This window comes from Lynx canadensis, chromosome X, assembly GCF_007474595.2.
Source record: "Lynx canadensis isolate LIC74 chromosome X, mLynCan4.pri.v2, whole genome shotgun sequence".
Classification (NCBI taxonomy): domain Eukaryota; kingdom Metazoa; phylum Chordata; class Mammalia; order Carnivora; family Felidae; genus Lynx; species Lynx canadensis.
Window position 1 is genome coordinate 87241281 of NC_044321.2, and position 27533 is coordinate 87268813.

The window sequence follows — 27533 nt, forward strand, 5'->3', positions numbered from 1 at the left end:
ACATTTAAAAAATTAAAAATAAGGGGCACCTGGGTGGCTCAGTCAGTTAAGTGTCAGACTCTCAATTTTGGCTCAGGTCATGATCTCACAGTGTGTGTGGGTTCAAGCCCCTCACTGGGCTGTGTGCTGAGAGCTCAGAGCCTGAAGCCTGGTGCGGATCCTGTCTCCCTCTCTATGCCCCTCCCCTGCTCTATCTCTTTCTCTCTCTCTCTCTCAAAAACAAATACTAACCAAAATAGCTGTTATGTTCATGTATTTATTACACTGTTTTATGAATACAATAAATCAGAAACCTTCCTGCAGATTAAAATCTTGAGTATCACCTTTTGTCAGAACTGACCCTTTGTAAACTCACACATTTTGATTCCAAAGTCTAATCTAGTTTTTCTTCATAAGACCAAATTCTGCAATAAAATCTTAAACATTTACTCAATTATTAAAACCTGTTCAACAGCCAAGATCAGAGCTCAGAGTCCTCTGTCTATGTTTGCTATGAAAGCAATGAGGGTTAGAAGTGAATAAAAGGGAAATGCAACCTTATGATGATGGTGGTGATGCCCAAAGTAAATTAGCTTGCCATTTACTTCTTCATCTTCCAGATGTAAACACACGAGATCTCCAGGCTCACACTACAGAGTCTATGAAATGTACTTACATATTGCAAAGTGGTGCATCGTATCCCTTTTTGATCTGTTCCAACTTGTAATCATACCCTATCTTGAACAGTGTTTTCTGAATATAATTCATCTCTTGGACTTTGCTCATAACATTCTTATAAATTCTGTCCATGATTTCCTAAAAGGCAAGCAAAATATTCAATAATCTGAAAAGAATTACACCAACATGGAGATGGTCTTTAGTTGAAGATACCTTGTTTCTGACCTCTTAGGTCAAAGTTTTTAGTATAATGGATATATTTACTTTATTATATAATTAATTTCACCGACTTTACTTGTTCACGATTTCAAAAAGACTAGGGACACGTATAGGGGTTTTCCGGTTCTATACACTAAGTTTATCTAAAAATCTTAAAAAATGTCTACTAGAGTGTAAATAATTCATTCATCTCCCACATAAATATCATTTTTAATTATTTTTTTCAAATATATTCACTTATTTTCCAATAGCACTGAAAAACACCCAACTATGTTGAATCTAATTCTGATGTTTTTCTCGCTACTGCCTTGTGACTCTTATAGCATGGCAGAGACATTTACAGAGTTTCTTAAGAGTTGTCTTACAGAATTTTCTAGAGTTCCTTAAAATTCTTATGTCCCTGTAATTTAGGCATTTCTACTCCCTTTCAGTAGAAGCTAAGATTACAAAAACAAACAGGATTCTTGTTCATGGCTCCTTGGAAAATTCAAGGAGGAATAGGTTCGAGATACAGTGACTCCCAAGGTAATACACAAAACAACAACAAAGAACCCCGAAACAAACCAGCAAAAAAGCACAGACTATCACTAAATGATGTTTTCTTGAAGTAAGCACAAATTAATAAGAATTATTGCATAAAGCACATCTATTTATAAACACCTAGTTTTAAATAAAGTGGCAATTAGCAGAAATTCAGTTGTGCTACCGTGAATAGTTTTATGAATGGCTCTTTCGATATCATAACAGAGCCATTCACAAATAAGGACAGCAAAAACATCTCTTGCCTTATGCTATGGGAAAGTAGTCAGAAAGAAAAAGACAAATACTATATGGTCTCACTTCTATGTGGACTCTAAACCAGCCAACCTCAGCAACAGAGAGTAGACTGGTGGCTGCCAGAAGCTAGCGGGTGGGGCAAATAGGGAGATGTTGGTCCAAGGATACAAACTTACAGGCAGAAGATGAGCAAGTCCTGGGGATGTAATGTACAGCACAGCACAGGGAGTATAGTTAACAAGACTGTATCATATGCTCGAAAGTTGCTAAAAGAGTAGATCTTACATGTTCTCATCACACACATACACATGGTAACTTTGTGAGACGATGGGTGCGTTAACATTATTATAGTAATCTTTTCACAATACATACATATGTCAAATCACTGTACACTGTATAGCTTAATTGACACGATGGTATGTGTCAATTATATCCCAATAAAGCTCATGGGGGTGGAGGGAGGCTGCAACGGCATTCAAGGATGGCACAATGTTGTCCTGTCCATTTCCACAGATGGAATCATTGTGTTAACTGACATATTTGTCTAGATCTGTGATTGAGAAATTCCAAAAGTTCCCTAAAGGACTTTAATATCCTGTAACTATCCCACTTAAGAAAGTGAATAGGATGTCAGGTGGAGGAAAAAAGCCTACAGGAGTGAGACAGATGTGACAGAACTACCTCCACTGCTCTTTCCAGTAGATAAGAGTCATGGGCACTGGAAGGCCTCTATGAGTAAGGAACACAAATGATAGTCGTAACAAATTGGCAAGATTTATTATTAGCACAATAAGTCACCCTTCACTTCAACCTAATTTTACATGATGTTCAACTGAGTCAGTGCTTACAAGAAGCAGTGATGTATTCTAAATTCTCAGCCTGTGAATATGTGGCTATACAATACTAAATGGATCTTTCATTCTGATCCAGGAAAGAAACAAACTCAGATAATAGAATCTATCGATTTTCAGTAAAAAAGATTTTTTTTAAGGCCTATTTATACAGGAGGGGGAGGAGTTAAGGGAACCAACAAAGTTCAGTGAAACACCCATGGACCAGCAACATGAGAGTCTGTTCACTATCCTCAGGCCTAAAGAACCAAGAGGAGAGATGTATTATTGGAACCCGGTGAAGACTGCAGCCACGGGCAAGACCTGGTTACAGCCAATGGGAAAGAGATTGTTCAATGGACGCTTGACAACTGCCCCAAATCGCAGCCCAACAGGGAAGGAGCAAAGGCAGTAAGTATGCAGAACCCCTCCTCTCTCCCTGCCCTGTGATCTCTCCTGAGCGCCAGTAATTGGCTGAACCCAACAAAAGACAAGCAAGCCCTGGTGATTCATCCACAGAAGTTAGCCTTCCAAGGCACAAAGTAAAGAAGAATGGACCATGGGCAATTAGAAGATACACAGCATATCCACAAACTCCTGCTTATCCTTCAGGCCTAAATTCAGACATTGCTTCCTACAGTCCTTGGTCTTTTTCCTTCCCTATGTTCTCTGATAGGGTTTACTAGGGACTCCTGTACTTTAAGTAATAAACCCAAAATATTATTTCCCAAAACACCAAACACAATCCTAAACAGACAGGCATAGTAGTTAAGAAAAGTCTGGTATCAGACTGGTAGAGTTCGGGCTCTGTGACTTCGGGAAAACTTTTTTTTTTCTTTATAAAACCAGAAAAATAGGATCCACCTAGGAGAGTCTTAGGGAGGATTAAGTCAGATAATCCATCTAAAGCCCTTAGGGACAGGTCCTGAAAACAGCAAGTACTGTAGTACCTATCATTAGCATCACTTTATTATGTTTTAATCAGAAGCTTCTTTCAGTTTCCAAACTTGCCGAATTCTTCAGCACCTCTAAATAAAAAGGCAAAGGCTACTCTGCCCTCTTTTAATTCTTTCGTTATTTAGTAATTTTGTAATAAGAAGCTCAAAAAACAAAGTGGCTGAACACTTCATTATCTCATCTCCAATTTTCCATGTACAAAAATAATTCTGAGAGAGATATTGGGATGAGACTTAAAATCTGATCGCAATACAAGCAGTCGCGGTATAAAGTCCCGCTGGAGTTTCTAAGCCTAAAAGTGCTAGAATATATCTGATTATGCACATTTGAAACACTGTGTGAAATGTTTATCATTACAAGGCCAAAAACGCTGTAACATCTTATTTTGATGAAAGGCAGTATTTCACATAAGGATTTTAAAGTCTGGAACTAAGCTTTTTTCTTTGGAAGATCTCTCAAGTGCCAGTTTTCCTAGTCACCATTAGGGTCAGGAGGCTCGGATTTGAGACTCAGTTCCATAACTTTGGATATGCTGCTTCAGTTCTCTGGGATGACCTACGCTTCCTCATTTGTTTGAAATTTGTGATTAGGGGCGCCTACGTGGCTCAGTCGGTTAAGCATCCAACTTAGGCCCAGGTCATGATCTCGCAGTCCATGAGTTCAAGCCCTGCATCAGGGTCCACGCTGTCAGTGTGAAGCCTGCTTGCGATTCTCTCTCTCCCCCCTCTGCCCTTCCTCCGCTCACGTGCACATTGCGTGTGCACACTCTGTCTCTCTCTCTCAAAATAAACCTTTAAAAAGTTCAAAATAAAAATAAAATATAATTTGTGATTAAACAAAAATGAGATCTAGAATATCTTCTACCTTTGAAATATGGCCACTTCTCACGCTAGGTAATCTGAACTAGGTCACGTTCATCACTAATTTTCCAGGATCAGCAACACTAACAGGCATACGTGTCAGAAGTTTGCCAATGCTGATCTCAGATTTTAATGAACACACTTGCCATGATCTCAATTGAGTGAAGTTGTTTAAAACTGTATGCAAACCCCTGGGAGTATCACCTTTTAAAAAGTCCAAGTGCAAGCAATAAAGGACATTTATATTCTGTACTCACCGGAACGGCCGCCATGAGTGTCGGCTTCAGCACAGTACAGTCTCCTTTGCTTCCCTTTTTAATTTTGCTGGACTACATGAAAGAAAAAGCAAATAGGATCAGGAAAGCCAGCCTCAGCAAAAAAGTGTGATAATTCAAGTACTGTCAGTGACAGAAATTTACACAATGGAATCTGATCTTCTATGGCCCCGTTGAATTATTGGTTACAACCCTCATAACTTGCAAATGTCTAAAGTGGAAGTGGCTTTGGTGCTTTAGCCTGGAGATGATTTCTTCTAGTACATTTCGGCCTTCCTTAGAGGAGAAGCTCTGACTCATAATAAAGGAGAGTGGGATATTTGGGTAAAGTGCGCATTCTTATCTCTCACGTATCAAGCACAGCACAGATCATCCATTAAAAAAAGAGAGAGAATAGAAAACCTCAGCTAAGGTACACTGAACACTAAAAGAAAATGGAAAATATTTTAACTTTCTTTGATTAGCCAAATGGCAAAGCCGCCTCTTGAAGTCACTGCCGTTGATGAACATGATGGAAAAACACTAATTTGGTAACATTGTGGTTGACAGAATACTGAAGACCCTGCCAGTGACCATGTGGGGATATGCACATATATATCTAAGTATGTATATATTTCTCCTTTCTTTTGTTTTCTTTCATTGCTTACACACATAAATACTATTTGGGATTTCAAATATCAGAGCAACAGGTAGAAAAACTGATAAAGCAGCCCACTGAAAAAGGGAGATGAAAAGGAAGAAAGAACCAGCTATAATGCAGTTCATTAGTCTGTAAGTTTAGATGTATAATGTGTCTATTCGTCACGCTGACACAGGCGGGAAGTAAACCAGCTCTTAAGGGACAGTGTGATATGCCAGGACCACTGGCTTCGTCATAGAGAACTTTCTGCCAATAGAACCAAATTGCTTTTATCCTGCTTTTCTTTAAGATGGATAAAGGAAATAAAATAACTGCTTGTTGTTTTATGTACGTGCGAGTGTGTGCACATTTGCAAGTGGAAACCGACGCCCGCACGTGCATATGACACATGGGAGGGCAGCTCTGTAGAGAGAAAGATGGGCTCTCATCCTGCAAGTCCAAGCTGCCCTCCATGTGGTGCTGACCAGTTGTCGCTTTAAAGAGCTGTTCCAGGGTAGCACTAGCCACAAGGAGCCCTTCTTCACTTTCTTTATGACTCTATGTAATGGTATCAGTTCTCTTCTTATGATCGCAATAATCTCAGGACAGCATCACGCTTATCTGTTGGCTTCAAATGTGGCACCTCTAATGTCCCACCTGTTTCTGATTTCCTATCTGAGGGAGATTCCTGGGTTTTTGATTCCTAGGAAGATTGAGACTTTTTATTAGGAAGTTCATGAAAAAGGTAGGTGGGGCATTTACTCCAACTGCCCTCCCCTTCCCTACACTGAGGCTCTTATTTCCAGAAAGGCAGTGAAAGCTAGGGTTGCTAGTCCCTGACTTCTGAACTTCCCTAATGGTGGGGGGGAAGCATACTCAAAGCTTATTGAAAGGTGTTTCACATTTTGAAACATTTCTAAATACAAGAAAAGCCCACTACAGTGCATCAAAAACATAATTGTTGTGGATTTTTTTTAACATTACAGAGTTTTCTAAAATTTTTTTTTTACAGTTCAAGCCCCAGTCTTATTCATAGATCAATTTTAACTTGACTACATCAAGTCTCGTTTATTACTTTACTTGATCACTTCTTTTCTCCATTACTGTTCTAGCAGATTTTAAATGTGAACTTGCAGCTGAGTAGTTCATACGGCAGCTCTTCATCTTACAAAGAGGTTGTATTCCCTAAAGTACCAAGTAGGTAGTTGTCTAGAACACAGAACATTTTTCTCATGAGAAAGCCACTTCAAGAGGTGGTTGGATTATCCTGGGAGGTTGCAGGGAGGTGGTCATCATTCAGAAAGGACACAAGGACGTTATGGAGTTCCAGGAATGTTCTTTTTTATCTTGATCTAGATATGGATGGTTACAGGGGTCTATGTGTGTACATTAAATGCAATCAAGCAGTGTACTTAAGATTCGTGTCCTTTAAGTTATACATCACCAAGCAAATTTTTTTTAATTTTTTTTTTAACATTTATTCATTTTTGAGACAGAGCATGAACGGGGGAAGGTCAGAGAGAGAGGGAGACACAGAATCCGAAACAGGCTCCAGGCTCTGAGCTGTCAGCACAGAGCCCGATGCGGGGTTCGAACTCACAGACTTCGAGATCATGACCTGAGCTGAAGTCGGATGTCCAACCAACTGAGCCACCCAGGCGCCCCCAAAAACAAATTTTTTAAAAAGATGGTTGGAATCTCAAATCCAAAGACATCCATTTAACTTTTCTGCCTTAATATCACACAACCTACCTAACCTCTCCCTAAAACCAAGTCATTCCTATCTATACTCAGAAACTCTTTTTTGCCTCAACGTCTGGTTGACATTTTTCTATAGCAACTAGTCCAAAGAAGAAATTAAACAACTGTGGACAGTAGGTATTAGCTGTGTAATTTCAAATGCACGTAAAATACGTGAGTTAGCTCTAGCCATTGTTGGGCTTCCTACTGTGAACAAAGGAGAAGGGAGAACCCAGTTGAACTCCAGGTGCAAAGCTGAGGGCTGCCTTTGGATACGCAATAGAACTTTCCATGATGATGGAAAGGTCTGGTACCTGTGCTGTCCAAAGTGGTACCCACTAGTGACACTTAGCTGCTGAGAATTTGAAATGTGGCTGGAGGGGAGGGGGACAAAACATAAGAGACTCTTAAATATAGAGAACAAACTGAGGGTTGCTGGAGGGGCTGTGGGTGGGGGGATGGGCTAAATGGCTAAGGGGCATTAAGGACGATACTCACTGGGATGAGCCTTGGTTGTTATACATAGGGGATGAATCACTGGAATCTACTCCTGAAATCATTATTGCACTATATGCTAACTAACTTGGATGTAAATTTAAAAATTAAAAAAAAATTAGAAAACAAAAAGAAATGTGGCTGGAGCAACTGAGAAATGAGATTTTTCTCATATCATTGGAATTATCTCTACTTCAGCGTGCTGTTGTGGACAGCACAGTGTTAGAGAAAACTGAGAGCAAAACTGGGCCACGATCCTACCACCACATCTCCTCCCAGAAAACCTATCCCTGTTTATGGGTTATGTGTCCAAAAGACTCGGTGCATTTATCTTCTCTACCCAAGCTATCCAGAGTCAAAATCTCATAAAACAAAATGAAAGTAACTGTAAGCTTCAAAATCAGGTAAGAAGATGTAGATGAAGCAATGCTAACAAATCCATAACTCTTTTTTACAGTTACATATTTGCCCACAGGGGCTATTTTTGAAGTCGAGGAGAAAGCTGCCAGTGAATTGAAGTGTCTCACATTCGCAGTAATACGTTCTCAGCCAAACAGCGCAACTTAATAGGATGGTGCGGAAAGAGTAAAAGGCTTGTCACCTGGTCAGAGAGTGTAAGTGGAGAAGAATAGCCAATCCTACAGCCGTAGGTAAAGCAGGATATCTCTGCTGTCAGTTCTAGCACATGAGCCAAAGGCAAGTAGCCAATGTAAGTGTCCTTTGGTCTAAAATGAAATAAGAGAAACATGTCAGCCGTCAGGAAAAAGGCATGGTTAAGTAGAAACATCAATAGCCTTCTCGTTTCTACACAGATGGAGTTCAGACGATGTCGAACAGGAGCTCTCATCGCAAAGAACGTGGAATGAGTCTCTCTTACCCCAGCCCAGGAATCCTCTCACACTGGCCTGTCATTCCAGCTATCAAATTGCTATGGTGCATCATCACTCCCTTGGGCCGGCCGGTAGAACCACTGGTATACATGACAATAGCCATGTCCGAAGGAGTTGGTCTGTTCGGAGGAACGCTTGCTAAAAGAATGAAAAAGCACTGCATTTTCTTCAGTTTAGAAGTTCAATTGCTTACACAAAGATTAAGAGTTTTTAGATATTTTTTGCATAATGATGAACCATGTAAAACAAATGCTCTCTACTGACAACCGACACAAAAAAAGTGGTGATCGAATTTCTGGTTACCTGCAGTAGGAGTCTTGAACGCCACTGTGGCCCTTTTTCTGGGTGTTGAGCCCAATCCTGGTCTACCTCTGCCTGGCCACGGTGCTGCACACACAGCAGTGCTGTGGAAAGCTAGCCAGGACTTTGGAGAATCAGGGAGATAGACTATCGTGTGCAAGCCCTTCAGGCCTCAGTTTGCTCACCTTTAAAATGAGATGGCTGGGCCTGATTATGGTTCTCAACCACTGGGGGGCATGAGAATCACCTGCAGAACTTAAACAAAATACAGGCTCTGTCTCTGGCCCCCACCTGTGAGCATTCCAGGTCTGGGATGGATCAAAGGCTCCACAGGTGACACTCATACACACCCCTGATTGAAAGCCACTGGACTTGGTATTTTTCTCACTTTTTATAAAAATAATTTCATTTAATAATAACTGAACCATGGACACTGAATTAGATAACCATTATACATTTAACAGATTATTTTAAGATTACATTCCAAGCAGCACATACAATCCAAAGAACACCAAACCAAAATGATATTTTCTACTGTTTTTAGTGTTGCTTCTTGAAATCTGTATTGGAAATCAGTTTTTCAAATTACTGAAAGTGTACCTAGATAAAAATAACACCAAGAGGTCCTTTCTCTCTTCTCTCTCTCTGTGACTCACTCGCTCACTCACTCCTGTAGTTACAACCCATGTTATGTGTCTGGCTTTGGGACTCTTTTGGGTCTTCCAGATTTAGTGCTTATTGCCCTATCTGGATTGGACCATACTTTGATTCTGTCTAATCAAAATGAGACAGGAATTTTATGATACTGAGAGAGACCGTGTGGAGAGGTTTATAAACACTTCATTCCCTATCAATGGTAATATCTAAATAGTATCTAAATTTCACTTCTCCTAGCCCTCTGTCTGAACTTAGGAATATTATTGTTGTTGTTATTGTAATTTATTGTATTTTCGAAGAGAGAGAGTGTGTTTGCATGAGTTGGGGTGAGGGGAAGAGGGAGAGAGAGAGAACCTTAATTAAGCAGGCTCCATGCTCAGCGTGGAGCCTGACACAGGGCTCGATCCCACGACCATGGGATCATGACCTGAGCCAAAATCAAGAGTCGGATGTTCAAGTGACTGAGCCACCCAGATGTCCCTGAAGGTACAAATATTGTGTCATCTTAAAGATCCTGAGCTCCAGTGCTGTCTTTGCTTTTACTGAATGACTGGGGGAGGAAAATAGAGAGGTCTTCCCAACAGATTATATTCAGCCACCTTGAGCAGGGGTCGGCAGACTCCTTTTCAGAAAGGACCAGACGGTAAATATTTTAGGCTCTGAGGGCCATACAACCTCTGCCAAAGGTACCCAGCCATAGACACTTGTTAAATAGTTGTTATGGTATTCTAGTCCAACTTTATTTATAGAAACAGACAGCAGGCTGTAATTTGCCAACCAATGCACTAGAGTCGTGCTTCTCAAACTATGTGTTGTGAGGACCTTTTCCCCCCTAATGATTTATGGACGGATGCTTTTGTAAAATACAATAAAAAGGCATTATTGGAAAAATGAAATGAACATAACACACAAACTTAAAATTTTTACATTAGGGGCATCTGGGGGCTTCAGTCCGTTGAGTGTCTGACTCTTCATTTCAGCTCAGGTCATGATCTAGCGTTTCGTTGAGTTCAAGGCCCACGTCGGGCTCTGCGCTGAGGGTGGAGCCTGCTTGGATTCTCGCTCTCTCCCATTCTCTCTGCCCCTGACCCACATGCACACACTCTCTCACACACACACACAAAGTAAATAAACATTCAATCATATATGGTCTTGATAAAAATTTTAAAACTTTTTTTTTAAATCCAAGAAGTGTACAGTTTTCACTTGCATTACTTCCTTTCCTGACCTACTGACAACAAACCTTAAACAGATGAATAAATTTGTTTTACCAGCTTTACTTACCATTTTCTGGCTTGGATCCCAACTCTTCTACTGATTGCATGCTGTGAATCTCAAATCCTTCAGGGTATTCTGCTTTATTGATAGTCTTATTGTCCACATAAATTATATGTTTGACACAGTTGATATCTAACAGTGCAGTCTGTTGAACAGAAACAAGATCCAGCTATTAAATACAGGCCCACGGTAAACTCAGTTATTGGACACTTTCATGACCTGTCAGATAACACCATATTAATTAAGAGAAATATTTTTATTTACCTTAAGTTTACTTTCCAGAAGTTCAACGCTAGTGATCAGGTAGGTGGCCTCAGATTCATTTAACCCATGAACTACAGCTTCTTTGCCAAGCGTGGCATATAAAGTCACAACTACATAATAAAAAACAAATACAAATGTGAACTAATTAAACAGTTAGGAGCTACATTATTTAAGTCAGCCTTTTGTGATAGGAACATTCATGGATGCACACGTCTTATAACGTAATTTCTTTTCACAGTCTCTGCCAATATCTTTCAACACTGCCTCAAACTCCCAGGTAGCCCCAACTTTTCCTTATAAATTCACAGGATTCTAACATCCTAAATGTGAAGAAACCCAGAAATACTGGAAGTGCCACAACTGTTCAAAAATTAGGCAATCATGATTCTCGAGGTGAGTAAATTTCTGGCTGAACTGCTAATTCCAGTCAGAGCTAGCCTACCTAGAACTACCCTGTGACATGCAGGTTCACTGGCCATGGCACGAAACAGTGGGTAAGTCCTTGAGAATCTTCAGACTGAGGATCTCAAGTCTGAATCATGTTCTCACTCCTTCTAGGGAATTTTTTAAGTGGGCCCAACGTCCACGCTGATTAGTGACCTCTAAGCTTTAACTGGGTGGCTAAGGAGATCTAGTCTTTAGGAGCTACCAGAGAAAGGAAACATGGGCTGAAACCAGGACCAGTTAGTATCAAAGGGCATCTGCTAAACCTAGATTGGATTGGAAATTCAGCTCTAGGCTCGTAACCAAAACAGCGACGTGGGTAAGAAGAGCCACTTTTCATAAGCTATTGTTTATTGAAGTTGGGTGATGGGTACATAGGGGATCATTTCATATTCATTTTTGTTTGCCTGAAATTCAAACTCCTGATTCCTACACTACACCTGTAGTGTTCTACCTCATTCAGTAAATAACTTAGTGCCTAGCACATGACAGGCACTATTCTGGACTTAGAATTTTTTTAAACCATTTCATGCACAATAGCAAAAACAAATGTTTGTGAAACAGGAAGACACCAACTTTACTTTCTGGCCAACATATCTAATGTGCTCATTTCACACGTAAAACAGAATGAGTCAAATGAGATGCCCTGGACGTGAAGCAACAAATTAGAATTATCCTAAGCAATGATATTTTTGTTTTTAATCATTATTTTGTGTGTCACTTCCTAAAAAACACCCCCAGGTCCCAAATATTTCAGGTACAATTCACTTCCAATTGAAAAGCAAAATCCTAAATTCTATCCATTCAACTGCCAACAAATTCCCACGCTAGCTCTTAGAAATTAACAGGCATTATCAGATATCTTTTAACTACATTACATACTGCTTTATGGATACAATGGATGCAGAAAAATTGCTAAAGAACACCTACCTTGAAAACAATAAGGTTGCAGGACAATGTCACATGTTATTAAAACCCTTTCTGTCCCCCTTCAAAAACACAAGGCACTTACGAGGGAAGTTGTACTTAAAGCAGGTCTGTGCTGCAATCATCCATTCGGCCCTGGTCTCACAGAAAATGGCAATAGTGTTCTTTGGTTTTAGTCCCAATGCAGTGAGTCCACTACCAAAATTATTCACTCTACGGTTCACTTCGAGATAGCTCATCCACTTATAAGTCCCAAGAATTAACTGTTAAGGAGAGACATTCTCTGAATATTAGTATATTCAAACAAGCAATTAAAATACCAAAGTGTTGGGGCGCCTGGGTGGCGCAGTCGGTTGAGCGTCCGACTTCAGCCAGGTCACGATCTCGCGGTCCGTGAGTTCGAGCCCCGCGTCAGACTCTGGGTTGATGGCTCAGAGCCTGGAGCCTGTTTCCGATTCTGTGTCTCCCTCTCTCTCTGCCCCTCCCCTGTTCATGCTCTGTCTCTCTCTGTCCCAAAAATAAATAAAAAAAAAAAAAATAAAAAAAAAAAATAAAATACCAAAGTGTAGAGCTCTAAAATTGCCTTTAAGTGAATATACAGAAGCCATGAGCACCTTCTGAGAATTTGTTATGCAGCATATTTAAATGGAATGGCAGCATATTTAACATGCATTTGATTTATGATAAAGTAAAAACATACCTTCCCCTTAAAACAAATTAAAAAGCACAGAAATGCTATACCTTCTTAAAAACCTTTCCATTTGGCTGCATTTCATTTTCTTCACTTAGGATCTCTCTGGTCCCAAGGCTGTCCTTCTTCCCAAACTTGGACACAGCATGATCAAATAACTTATCCAGAGTGTCTGCTCCAGGGATGTCTATGACAGCTAGCGAGTCGAAGTGCGTGACAGAGCGATATGGACTTCCAGGTTTGTCTGAAGTGGGCTTAGCTTTTATTCGCTTTGCCATAGCGTTTTTCTTCTTGGCATTGGTAAGAAAATACCATGGAATAAATATAAGGGCACTGTATATTGTTATTAACAAGTGGACAGGCAGCAAAATAATGGTGAGCACGTTTAGCCTAAGTTTCATAGTGGCAAGGCTTCTACAATGGTGTTTATTTCTTGTTATTCTTTGGCTGCAGAAAGCCTTATTTTGCTGAAGAAGGCAATAATGGAAGCAGCAGTAAGAGGAGCAGTATAGCCAAGGCAGTTCAATTTTAATGATACAGATAAAAGTTAGTAATCTTTGGAAGCCGACAATAAAGTACACCTGTAGGTGAAGACAATGAAACAGGCAGAGAGCAGGAAAAAAAAACAAAAACAAAACAAAAGAGTATTAACAAGTTGATAGCAACATTGATTTAAATACTCAGGTCTTCAGTAGTTTATATAATTGATTTGATACAGCAAGTTGAAATAACTGGTCTGAAAGACTGGCATTTTCCATTTTAATCATTATTACCATAAACTTCTCAATTTATTTATTTTTTTGGTTTTTAGGTATACGCTATTCTGCCCATCACTCTGCAAATCACTTGAGTGACACTACTTTAATGCGTACACAAATGCACGGATGTGATATTTCAGCTTGGCTAAACTTCGGGAATGCCAATGATGAGGTTTCTCTTAAGTATGCCCATGTGAACCAGGTAGTTTTAAACAGGAATGGGTTTTGTAGCCCAAAGGGGAGAAATACACCAGTTTAAGGCTTACTTCTCAATGCTCAACCCAGAGATACTATTCTGAGTTCTTCATCAAGGTAAATTTCTGCGGTAATGCTATGCATTATCTCCAGTCCCCCAAAGTGGAACAATACAATCATAAAGTCATTTCCTAAGTGTCCGTTTTGTGCTCAAAATTGCACCTGTGGCCTGGGAGGAGGAGGAGTCAGAAAGAGGTCCAAAGTAGTGTAAGTCCCAGCCTTCGCTCATTATGAGTTACCGCTAATGAGGCCATCTTGCACACAAGACAGAGCCAGTGTTTTTCAAACGTTTTGGAAGGAGAGGGGCGGCGAAACAAACCACTCCTTTGAATAAAAACTCCTGCCGACGTCCCACACACGCAAGAAAGTGGAACTGCTCTGGCTGAACCCAGGGGTGAAGTGTGCCAAGTCCCACCCCGGACTTCCTGGAAGCCTGCTCCCAAAGTGCCCACTGAAGCATTTCCAGTGAAAAGCCTGCTGGAAACACCTAAGTGCTGTGGCATGCAGTACAAACAACGCAACAGACATCGTGAGGAAGTGCAAAACGGCCAGCAGTAACTAAGGGGAGCTCTGTGAAGAGTAGACTTTTAAAGTGGATCTGATGTTGGGGATCTGGAAAATAAGGAGAAAGAATGGAGAGCATTCCGGGCAGGGAAACCACATGGCAAGATGCAGAGGTAGGAGTGAAAGAGCTTTGGGAGAGTGGGAGTGCCCATAAGGACACTAGACTGACTGGGGCATAGAGCGAGTACATGTTGGCTAAATAGGCTACGGGTAGTGCAGGATCTGACAAATCAGACCAAGTAATTTTGATCTGATTGAATCAGACAGAAAACTGGGGGCCTCTGCAGGTCAGAAAGAGAGTGCCAATTGGAAAGGAATGGCAGAACCGGCCTCAGGGATGATTATAACTCACAGGGAGCTTGCCTTCAGCTGAGAAAGCTATTTTGGTGAGTGGAAGAGTATTTCAGTGATAAAAATTAAAATAATAGTTCGCCTTGGGACACCTGGATAGCTCAGTTGGTTAAGCATCTGACTTTGGCTCAGGTCATGTTCTCACAGCTTGTGTGTTTGAGCCCGTGTTGGGCTCTGTGCTGACAGCTCAGAGCCTGGAGCCTGATTCGGATTCTGTGTCTACCTCTCTCTCTGCCCCTCCCTCGCTCATGCTCTGTCTCTCTCTCTCTCTGTCAAAAATAAATAAACATTTAAAAAATTTTAAATAATAGTTCACTTTGAGGAGACAAATTGAATGAAGCCCGTCCTTCTGCAACTCTTGTGGAAATAGACTATTGAACCCAGGACAGTTGTTTGTTTTGACACCAATTACCATAAAGTGGTTACCTTAATCCTGCCTCCACTTTAGTTCATGCCCTGCAACCTAGTGGGGCAAGATGAGCAAGAAAGTACAGGAACAAAGAACTGGGTTTCAGTCCCTATCTCTGTCACTAAGTGGCTGTGGAAGCTTGAGCCGAACAAGCTATCTGAGCTTAAAATCAAACTAGATCGGTAGCCCTTAACTTCTTAGAGGTGATGGACCCTTTTGAGAATCAAATTGAGACCTATAAACCCAAGATATGCAAAAGGGTCTATGTGATTTTAGGGGGTTTGTGAGTTCCCTAAAATCCATCCATAAACCCCAAAGGGTGACACCAACTCTGAACTAAGAACTGCTGGCTTATATGATTTCCTGGGGTCCTTCCGACTTTAAATTTTGGGATTTACCCTACCTAGAAATTGCTTCCTTGGTCTGACAAGTCGGGTCATTCACCTCTTCATAACAAGGTATGTCAAGTGTCCATCATGGTGTCTGGTCCTCAATATGCAAGATCCCCTCTAACAATCCTCCATCATTCATTTCACGATGACTCAAATCCACAATAATCCTTCCTTTTTCTAACTTCCTACATCACTTGAAATGTCTACCACTCATTTCAATCCTTTATTATATTACAGATATTCTAAACATCTAAGCCCCTAAGTCCACAGCAAGGACCAGTAGTTCTCAACCTGATCAAACCCAACACCTTTTTCTTAGAACAAATATTCTGTAATACTCTCTTATCAATCTTGAAAGGTAGTCATAGATGATAACCCACTTACATAATTTTAAAAAAATAATTCCTTACTGGTAATAGAAAGGAGTACCAAAAGGAAATTAATTCAAGATACAACAATACTTACTTCGATACATAAATTGACAGAGACAGTACCAGAAGTCCCCCCAAAAAAGTCTCTGAATTTTATGCCCTAATGAGTACCACCTGACCTTCAATTGAGAAATTGTCAGACTTGGGGCTGAAGATATATAGACAGCTTTTGAAGGGTTTATAATCTAATTGTATTAGTTGCATTATACATTTTTATCAATCTTTTACATATATTTGCCTTAAGGCTCGGAAGTAGGGCAATGTCTTTTGTTTAATCCTCGTAATACAGAGACACATTGGTGTAAACACACACACACAACACAACACATACACAGCAGACAAGCCTCGAAGAACATTTAGGTGAGGAGAGCTCCGAGACATCAGTTAGTTCAGGTGTTTTCAAATTCTTTCTGGTGGTGATGAGGGGGGCCTGGGTCATCCACTGGAATAAAATCTTATATGAACATGAAAATACAAAGATAGATAGATAGATAGATAGATAGATAGATAGATAGATAGATAGATAAAAGGAAAACGCAGAGCTGCTTTGGAAGGGGAGGACTGACAGCCCCTGACAGGACTCCTTGGAACCCCCGGTTCAGCTGAATGTTTGAACCACTGGTGTTTTCAGTGAATGAGTGACAGCTGAGGCCTGTCCCCCGGTCAGTTGCTCATTCAAGCCAGCCTCTGCCCAGCGTCGCCTGTCATCTGAAAATCTTTCCTTGCCAAAGGTTTTCCAGGGTTATATTCAGGTCTATTGATAAACTGATTTCAAGAAAAGAAGAAAACACCTACTCTCTGTAAGTTTTGAGCCCTTAGTACAAAGATGAGTAAAGCACACATGCCTCAATCATTTACATGCATTACATATGTGTTCATATGTATGGTAGGGGGCAGGGAGATCAGTTCACAAATACATAGAAAATGTAGAATGTAATATATCCCATAAGAGGGGTGCCTGGCTGGCTCAGTTGGAAGAGCATACAACTCTTGGTCTTGGGATCATGAATTCAAGCCCCACGTTGGGTGTAGAGATGACTAAAAAAAAACAAATACTAATAAACTTTTTAAAACGTGTGTGTGTGTGTGTGTGTACATACACCTCCAGTAAGAACAAAAGGCTAAACATATTCAAGGGGGGGAACTGCATCAGTTTGGGGGGAAAAAGAGATGAAGGAGGAAGTAGAACCAGCTGGAAAGATTTCACAAAAACCATAGTAGTTGAGATAGGTAGGTTTTCAAAAGGAAAAGAAAAAGAGTGGAGAATGAGGACAGTCCTATCAGAGAGAACAAATGGATGAGCAAACGGACGGAAGCAGAAGAGCACAGGATGGAGGTGAGAACCGGCCAGCAGGGTAGCAGGTGCCTGATGCTTTCCATGTAAGATCCTGCTCCACTTTGGGGATCTAAGTCACTGAGAAAACTGCATTTTTTTCAGAGCCAACTTCACTAGCATGTAGCTCTACTGTAAGAGTCACATGCGTATGATGATTTAGCAAGTCAAGATTCACCCCCTGGCTATCGCATTAAGGAGATATGTCCTCTGCAGAAGAGAAAGGCTGAGTTCCTGGGTGGTAAATGGGTTAAACCGAGGTGGGAGATCTGGGTCTGACCTCGTATGTGCTATGAAGTGTGACTCTGAACAGGTCATATGACCTCTCACAAGCTCTGTATCTCTGTCTAAGCTCATATATAAAACAGGAATACTGCTTGCGCTACTTGGTGGCATTGTTGGGAGAATCCTTCCCCATGGCCAGCTTACATTCCATGGGCAATAATAATCAGTCTCTGGAATACACTCTCGAGTTTCTGGCCCCTCTCCCATTTTGTTGTACTTCTTCAGCTAAACTATACCTGGGCTGAATCCAATCCTCCACTGAAGTGTGCACCTGCACCCATGCAGCTGAATTTGGCTACAAAAAAACTGGACGTGCTGAGCGTCCCCCCTTCACCCCTATTTGAGATGGACCTGGTGGTGCTGCTCCACTGATTCTTCCCTCACCCACCCTGTTAATTTTCCCTGCTTGACTGAATCGTTCCCATAAGCATCGTAACAGGCTATTACCTCTGTCACTTTAAAAACCATTCCCTCTGTCGGAAGCTCTTCTCTGGCCCCAGGCCCCTTTCTTCTCTTCGGGACTCCTTGAGAGTTGCCTACACTCTTCATCTCCCAGTCCTTTCCCCCTATTTCCTCTGGAACCTACTACTCAGGCTTTTACACACTACCACTCCACAAAAGTGCTCTGATCGAGGGCCCCAATGACTTCCATGCCATCACATCCCAAGGTCAGTTAAGGCTCCCACTTCTCCCTCGATTCATCAGCAGCCTTTGACACAGCTGCCCCCTCTGTTCCTCACTGAAACGACTTCACTTGGCTTCCAGGAGACCACAGTTCTTCCAGTTTTCTCCAGACTTCTCTAGCTGTTCCTTCTCAGTCTTCTTTGCTGCTTCTTCCTCATCTCCCTGACCTCTAAATGCAACAGTCCTCAGTCCCTGCCCCTCCTCTTGTCTTTCTCTCCACCCATGCCACGGGGATCCCATTTAGTCCCACAGCTTCAGATAGCATATATATATATGGTGATGACTTCCAATTTTTCCCCCTAGCCTGGAGGTCTTCCTTAAACACCAGATTTGTCATCCAACTTCTTCCTCAACAGATCCCTATCAGTTAAATACCTCAGACTTAATATGGTCCAAGTGGAGCTGCTGATCATCTGGCCTCACACCTGCTCCGCCCAGCCTTGCCCATCTCTGTAATTCCAGTCACTCTGACCAAAAAAAAAAAAAAAAAAAAAAAAACCAAAACCCTTAGAGATTCACTTCCACTCTTCTTTCTCACACACTCCACACCGATCAGCAGCAAATCCTACCAGCTCTGACAAGACACATACCCAGTTGAACGGCTTCCGGCCACTTCCACTGCTACTGTACTGGTTTCAGCCACTATCATCGCACCTGAAGAAATGCATTTGCCCATCTGATCTCCCTGCCTCCACTTTTATAACACATTCTAAACTCAGCAGCCAGAGTGCTCTGCTGCAAATGTAAGGTTATGTCATTGCTCTGCTCAAAACCTTTCAAAGGATCCCCATAGGACCCACTCAGTCCTCACTCTACCTAATGAGACTATGTGATCTTTCCCCTATCTCTGAAATTTCTGACTTCCTCTCCTACGCTTTCCCCTGGCTCATTCTGTTATAGTTCTACCTGTTACTTGCTGTTTCTGAAACGCATCAGGCATGACCCTGCCTCAGGGCCTTTGTACACACTATTCTCTTTGCCTGGAATGTTCTTCCAAGATACCTGCATAGCTTATTCTCTCATCACCTTTTTGTCTTTACTGAAATACTACCTTCTCCAGCCATCCGAAAATTGCAACCCAACAACCTGCAGTCCCTTTCTCTGTTCTTCTCCTTAGCACTTATCACCAATATGACATATGCTTTCTTCTTCATATTTATTATTGACATCCCCATTAGAACATAAGCTCCATGAGACAGGGTTTACAGTTTGCTGAACCCACAGTGATTACTGTGGTCTTTCCATGCATTAGCAGTTCAATAAATTCGTTGACTGAAAATAAGAATATACATGGAACTACTCTAAAATAATAAAGTAAAAATGTATGCAAGGACCACAGCCTGAAGGCCACCAACCTTAGTCATCTTTAAAAAAGAAAATCACTCTCTATGTCAAAAATAAATAAAACATTTAAAAAAAGAAGAAAAAGAAAATCAGGGGGTGCCTGGATAGCTCAGATAATTAAGCTTCCAACTTCGTCTCAGGTCATGATCTCACGTTTCCTGAGTTTGAGCCCCACGTTGGGCTCTGTGCTGACAGCTCGGAGCCTGGAGCCTGCTTCAGATTCTGTGTCTCCCTCTCTCTCTGCCCCTTCCCCCCTCACAATGTCTGTCTGTCTGTCTCTCTCTCTCTCTCTCATAAATAAACATTAAAAAAAATTTTAAATCACTTCTCCATGCCAACATTCTATGAGAGGGTATCCTGTTAAAATCTGTGCTAATTATAATAAATTTGAACATGTTCTTAGTCACTTAATAGAAAATATGGGGACGCTTGGGTGGCTCAGTCAGTTAAGCATCCAACTCTTGATTTCAGCTCAGGTCATGATCTGACTGTCATGAAATCAAGCCCTGCATCAGGCTCCATGCTAGGTGTTGAGCCTACTCAAGATTCTCTCTCTCCCTCTCAAAAAAAAAAAAAAGTATAAATCTGCCTGTTGCACAGAAGTGAAAGACTGCTGTTACAAAAGCCTGAAGGCTTGGGGTGCGCTTGGGTGGCTCAGTCGGTTAGGCGTCCAACTTCAGCTCAGGTCATAATCTCATGGTTCATGAGTTCGAGCCCCATGTCGGGCTCTGTGCAGACAGCTTAGAGCCTAGAGCCTGCTTCGGATTCTGTATCTTCCTCTCTCTCTGCCCCTCCCCAGCTTGCTCGCTTGCTCTCTTTCTCTCTCTCTCAAAAATAAATAAAACATTTAAGTTTTCTTTCAAAACAATAAAAAATAAATAAATAAAAGCCTGAAGTCTTGGGGCAGCTGGGTGGCTCAGTCAGGTAAGACTCTAGATTTTGGCTCAGATCATGATCTCACAGTTCTTGTGTTCGAGCTAGGCATGGGGCTCCATGCTGGCAGTGTGGAGCCTGCTTGGGATATTCTCTCTCTCTCTCTCTCTCTCTCTCTCTCTCTCTCTCTCTCTCAGCCCCTCCCCAGCTCACTCACTCTAAGGAAATAAATAAACTTAAAAAAAAATAAAGAAAAGCATGAAGGCTACACAATTGGTACTATGGGCTTTTTCACCAATGCCTTTCACAAAGGTATGCTGTCCTTACATGTATGAAGAGTGATATTGCTGCCCTACCAGAGGACATGAACTCTCAGCTGTGCTTCCTTGAAATCAAGTAATTCATTTGTATGGCAACCAGGAAAGGGCAGGCCATCCTTTTCAGTCACAAAATAATTCACTGTCCCTGCTGATGTTTACCGTTCCACATGGAAATCAGATTAATAACTACATACTGAGCATTTACTATGGGCTAGGCACCGTGCTTGATCCTTTAGATGCATTATCTCATTTAATCCTTCAGGAAACCCCTTTGAGGTAGTCCCCTCATTTTACTGATGATGCAACTGTCTCAGAGAGGTAATATGCCCAAGGTGACACAGCAAAGCAGGGATTTTGACCCAGTTCTAATAGATTTTAAAGTCTATGCTTTCAGCTATACTGTCTGTGACCCTGATCATACTGGTATAATCCAAATAGGTGAGAGTGACAAACCTTGTGTATGAAGAAATCCTGGCAGCAATTTTGAGCACTGATCTGTCCTAAATCCTAAGGCATTTTTATGGGTGGGGAAAAAAAGCCCTTTAGGCATCTAGTAAGTCCTAGAAGTCTTAGTGGAAAATCAGATAAAATTTTCTTTTACTTTTTGTCCTGAGGTCAAGTTTAATGTTAAGTATTTCATTCCAGTTACTTCAAACGCTCTCAGATAGTTAGGTTAAAACACAAAAGCATTAGTGATACATTTAAGCTTTAGTATATGCAAAGTAAACACATACTACATATTGATTAAAATCTGAATTTAAAAGAAGCAATCATCTCCCCCAGAAGCATGTGACACAACATCAATTTAAGAATGAAAGAGAAAAACTCATAAACTGAAGTCGATTAATGCCAAGACATTTTTTTTTTCAGAAGTTTGAGAAAATGGAGTTAACCAAGCAAGGACCCATGCATTTGCCAACCTGAAATACGCAATAAGGACAAATTAACTTCACCTGTCCTTGCACAGGACTTTATCAAAATGTAAAAGGCATCAATTTGAAAACCAATGATGAACTGTGTGAGTGCTACTTGAAGAAATCACATTTTCAAGTCACACGTTATTTAAGGATAATTTAAATACCAAATAAAGAAACAAGTTGCCTTCTGAAAAGGAGTAGCCATATGCACTAAACATTAAATCAGGAAACAATTATAAAATTTCAAAGAGATTAAACAGATAAAGCGTACCTGTGGCTCTTTAAAAGATCATATTTCTACACAGATGTTGCATCACCGAGACTTTTGTAAAGGGGTGGAGTGCTTTTTTTTAAATCCTAGTTTCTTTCACACATTCTTTAAAAAGTTCCAAACAATATTAACATACAGGAGAAAGCTCAAATACAATGTTAAAAGAATAGCTGCATTTGGTTAATGAAATCAAACTTTACAGGAGCTATATTACAATAGAATTCACTTAATATTTTAATAGTAAAACTTTAAAAATATTACTGTTTTAAGAAAATAAAAGGCATTAAAAGAATAGCTAGTAGGATCTTTTGCTGTTAGTCTGCAAGACTGAATCATCTTGTGAAAGATATATTCATCAGCCCCTTGTAAGTCTCACCTGATTCAAATTGACAGACCAATCTAATCAATATGGCATAATCTGTACAATCAAGCTTTAAATCCAATACATAGCAATTAGAAGAATACATTTGAAAACTGAAAAAGCAAAACGGAAACAAAGACCTAGGGTGAACATATACATGCCCTATCCCAACACACTGCACCTGTGCCTAGCAAGCTATTTTTTTTTTTTTTGACCAGCAGCGTCTCACAACTATGACTGATCTTTGGGTGCGTCTCTAACAAGATTAACCAAGCCTGTCTACTTCATCACCTGGAGAGTTATTAACTCCTGAAGCCGCCATCCTGCCAGTCTCTTCCCAGCTTTTCCCAGCAAAGAAAGCACCTCAGCTGCCATGTTGAAGATGCTCTTTCACATTGCAGCAAAAGTTCCCTCCCATAATGCCTTAAGAACATCCCCAGCATGCATCAGATTATGTTTTTTCTAGGTCATAGGATCTTGTAATTGGGATCCTATCTATATGTGTTGAAATAAGGTGATCTAATGTGTTGAAATGAGGAGATCTGGGAGCCAATGTTGCTGCCTACACATTTCACATACATTGTGTAATTATATATCTATTCCCCATTTTAAGTGATCACCACACACTTGATTTTTAAATATTATGAAGCTTTCAAAAGTCAGGAGTTGGTTGTATGGATTTTACCCAAAGCTTGCATTTAAGGAATTGTGAGGATGAACCATGCTAGTAATGGCCACATACTGACAAAGCATGATGTTACCATCCAACTTTATCAGACACCTGGAAAAGGGGAGAAAAACTAAGTTCCGAGAGGTACATGTTTGGAGAAACATAAAAAAGGGTTCAGTGCCATAAAGGGTGAGTAGATAGCACAGTGCCCATTTCAATGTTCTGCAGCTACTGCTGAAAATTAACTGCTACAGATCCCTGTAAACAAAACCTTGCTGCTAAATTAGGGGGCGCATCGCACCGTGGCATAGCCTTTAATTTTGTCTGTAAAGTCTTCTATTGCCTAGGTAATTTTTCTCCAAAGGAACACAGTTATGGTTTTAACAGATGCTAATCAAAAATAATTGTGTTACAGAACTTCACTTTAAATTAGGGGAGCCTGGGTGGCTCAGTCGGTTGAGCATCCAACTGCAGCTCAGGTCATGATCTCACAGTTCATGAGTTTGAGCCCCACATTGGACTCTGTGCTGACAGCTCAGAGCCTGGAGCCTGCTTCAGATTCTGTGTCTCCCTCTCTCTGCTTCTCTCTCTCTCTCTCAAAAATAAATAAACATTAAAAAAATTTTAAAAATCAAATTAACTTAGTTATAATAAATGTATTTTGTCCAAGTGAAAGTTACACAGACTGTATCTCCTGTCGTGTTACCTACTTATCAACAATAAAGTAATACAAACTGTAGGCTGCCAACCACAAGTACAGATTACAAAAAAAAAATCTGTGACCAGCAGTAATACTCCCATAGTAATAACTTTGTGTAGCAGGGAGAATTTTGCAACTATACCTTTTTTGCCACATGACTTACCCTCCACATTTGCTAGAGGAGCCAGTCTAACAGGTTAGTTCTTTGTTAATGTAGTTACCCAGTACTTTATATTGTTAAAAATTATGCAACAATGTAATCTTTATTTCTTACAAAATGGCCAAATAAGTCACTAAAATTCAACCCTATGGCCACCATGTGAAACTGGATGACCCTGTTTTGTTTTTTTTTAAAGCTCACTCTGCCCTTCAGTATTAAATACACCTTTATAAGTGAGACTAATAAAAGAACTGAAAGACTGATCAATCTGTTGAAGACTGAAATCCTGTAACCATTCAGTCAACTCTCAAATATTAGCACTGGTAAAGAGAAGGGCACAGATATTCCAAAGACAGATCATTCAAAATGTATATTATGGGGGGTGGGGTGCCTCACATTTTAGAAATTAAAAAATTATTAACTAAAGCATGTATTTATGAAGCTAAATACAAGAAGCCATGGAAAAGTACTCATAGAGTCAATGTCTCCATACTAGGGATGAGGAATACTTTCCATTCTGCTCTCTTCACGTTCATTTGTTTACCTGGCCCATGCATGTTTCACTAAGGTGAGGGAGGGAGGGAAATGGAATTCGGTATTTCTGTTTTGAAGTGTATTTTGGGATAAGCAAGGCCAAGCTCTGCCAATTGAAGAGGAGTCTCTAAAGTGCCAAAGACACTCCCAAGAACCTGTACACGCTCCTGAACACAATTGGCCATATGTTTCTGCTAATGCTTTTTGGCAACTCCCACTCTTTGCCTTGGTAGTTTTTTCTCTTACCTATCTAGATGGGCTGTAGGCCGATTGCTATAAATGTTTATCTATGTTTGCAGTGTGTGTGTGTGTGTGTGTGTGAGAGAGAGAGAGAGAGAGAGAGAGAGAGAGAGAGAGAGAGAGAGAAGGAGGGAGGGAGAGAGAAAGGAAACAAACTCTCTGTGGATAAATAAATTAACTATACAAGTCTGAATACTACTGCCCTCACAATGGAACCACAGTCTATTTCCCAAAGGAAACACTAACCTCACTGATATCTTACTTCTTCGATCAATCCCGGTGTAGTGTGCTAAGTAGCTGAATTCAGAGACAGTGAATTCAGGTCTGCTTATGAAAATTTCTGACCGCACTTAAGGTTTTTCTAATGCAAACTAATAATCGGTTGACTTTAGCACTGAGCTGTACAAGAACATCAAGTCTTGAATTTCTTTACACTTGCAATTCAAAAATAGTTATTAGCACATGAGAACTACCAGTTCAGTCTGTTTCAAGTTTATAACCTATTATAATTAAAGCGATTCATAGAAAGACCAGAAATACAAGAGAGGCAGCATCGTATACAGGGTTTTGGTCCTGGTTCAGCAGCTTGCTGAACTGTAAGACCTGGAACAAATTAAATAACCTCTTGTCTGTTTCCTCATCTGTAAAATGAGAAAGCTGGGTTCTTATTTTAAGATATCACAGACCAGTAAGTTTTTAAAACAAAAAAAGGATGGTGAGAGAAATAACACAGCTGCCTTTTTTCTTTTTTTGGCCAGGTATGGACATTTAAAAAAAAAAAAAAAAAAACATTGAGCTCCAGCTAGCTCGAATAAAGGCTCTTTTGCTTTTACATCAGAAAAAAAAATAAATAAAGAAAAAATAAATAAAAAAATAAAAAAAAAAAACCCTACCATTTGCTATCACCATCATTTCATAGAAGATAGAATGTATTTAATCCCCCAAATTAGATGGACAGATCTTATAATAACAAGTAATCATGTAAATGGGAAGAGTTTAGCTTTAAGAAACAAATGGCCCATTGTCCTTACTCTCCTCACTTCACCGTGGACCAATAAAAACTCTTCACTGACCAGCGTTTGTCTGAAAATCAATGTTTGGGAAATACTAGACTAGATAATTTTCAACGTCCAAGACTCAAACACTGTGATTCTAATTTAAGTGCTCTGTTGTATTTCTTTGATTCCATGCTATGGTCTAGAGTAGATGCTTCAGTGAAGGACAGGACTAATACTTACAACTCTGAAAATCAGGAATATATTTAAGTCAGTTTTGAGAAACAGTAACTGGAATAAGGTTTAATTTATTAGGGAGGATATATGCTACTACAGATCTATCTTCATCAGTAATAATGAACCTCATTACAGATGAGGAAATTGATGCAAAGGGAAGCAAGATACCTTGTCAAAGACACTCAACAGCCTGTAAGCCTCAAGAGTCAGAACTGGAACTCCAATCTGTGAGTCCATGTTTTGGTATCACTCAAGGAAAAAGATTTTACTTAGATTTCAATTATCACCTCCCCTTTTATAAATGAGTGATGATGGTCTAAATTTTACAAGGTGTACAGGGTGAAAAGTTTTCCCACTTTACTTTTCCAAATCCTGCCTTTTTAAGACAAACATTGGCAGGGTTTTTCCACTACAAAATGAGTCAAGACGCCTGTTAGTATGGTTAAAACTTAATTTTCTCCAAAAGCTGATAAAATTACAAAGTTAGACTTTTTAAAGAACAAATACTTACGGATTTCCTTTTTCTCTCAAGAAGAACACGTCTATCTTCTTTGATTTCAATCTGCAATAAAAGACAATGCTTATGGCTACAATGACATGAGAAAAGAACTCCTTTAAAGAAAAACAAAACTCAAGTGCTGTTTTGCATTACCTGTGCACCTTAGCTCATGATGAGCCAGGTATCAAAGGAAAACCAAGAAATGACTAGAGATGATCATCTGGCTAGAAGTATTGCTATTAGAATCTCGGAAAAGTAATTGGGCCTGATTAAGAAACTGTAGTCAAAACTCTGTGGGGAAAAAATGGCAAGATTAAAAAATGAGTGGAGGGGGTATCTGGGTGGCTCACTCAGTTAAGCATCCAGCTCTTGGTTTCAGATCAGATCGTGATCTCGTGGTTCATGAGTCTGAGTCCGGATGTCAAGCTCTGTGCTGACAGTGCGGAGCCTGCTTGGAATTCTCTCTCTCTCTCTCTCTCTCTCTCTCTCTCAATCTCTCTCTCTCTCTCTCTCTCTCTCTCTCTCTCTCTCTCTCTCACACACACACACACACTCTCTCTCTCTCTCTCTCTCTCCCCTGTCTCTCAAAATAAATTTTAAAAACTTTAAAAAAATGGGCAGAGGAACTGAATAGACATTTTTCCGAAGAAGACATACACATGGCCAACAAGCACATGAAAAGGTGCTCAACATCATTCATCATCAGGGAAATGCAAATCAAAACCACAAAGAGCTATCACATCACACCTGTCAGAATGGCTATCATCAAAAAGACAAGAGATAACAAGCGTTAGATGTGGAGACAAGAGGATGTGGAGAAAAGGGAAGCTTTGTGCACTGTTAGTGGGAATGTAAATTTGCACAGCCACTATGGAAAATAGTATGGATGTTGCATAAAAAGTTAAAAACACAACTATCCTATGATTCAGCAGTCCCACTTCTGAGTATATGTCCAAAGGAAATGAAAACAGGATATCAAAAAGATATCTGCACTCCCATGTTTACCGCAGCATTATTCACAATGGCCGAGATATGGAAATAACCCAGGTGTCCAGCCAGTGGATGAATGG

General features: G+C 40.3%; 1 protein-coding gene across 3 annotated transcripts in view; it reads right to left on the reverse strand.

Moving 5' to 3' along the window:
• ACSL4 (acyl-CoA synthetase long chain family member 4) overlaps positions 1-26525 on the reverse strand; it is a 54994-nt gene extending 28469 nt beyond the window's left edge. The window contains exons 1-9 of one of the 3 annotated variants that reach the window (XM_030304634.1): positions 26476-26525; positions 12931-13170; positions 12275-12452; positions 10819-10928; positions 10561-10699; positions 8307-8457; positions 8031-8154; positions 4558-4629; positions 656-795 (exon numbers count right to left, since the gene is read on the reverse strand). In XM_030304634.1, the coding sequence (XP_030160494.1) occupies positions 656-795; positions 4558-4629; positions 8031-8154; positions 8307-8457; positions 10561-10699; positions 10819-10928; positions 12275-12452; positions 12931-13158 (1142 nt within the window). In that variant the 5' untranslated portion in view covers positions 13159-13170; positions 26476-26525. Of the gene's footprint in view, positions 1-655; positions 796-4557; positions 4630-8030; positions 8155-8306; positions 8458-10560; positions 10700-10818; positions 10929-12274; positions 12453-12930; positions 13462-26475 lie in introns of all 3 variants that reach the window. The other 2 variants (XM_030304633.1, XM_030304635.1) reach the window with 2 other exon arrangements.
• Between the last annotated feature and the right edge of the window lie 1008 nt (positions 26526-27533).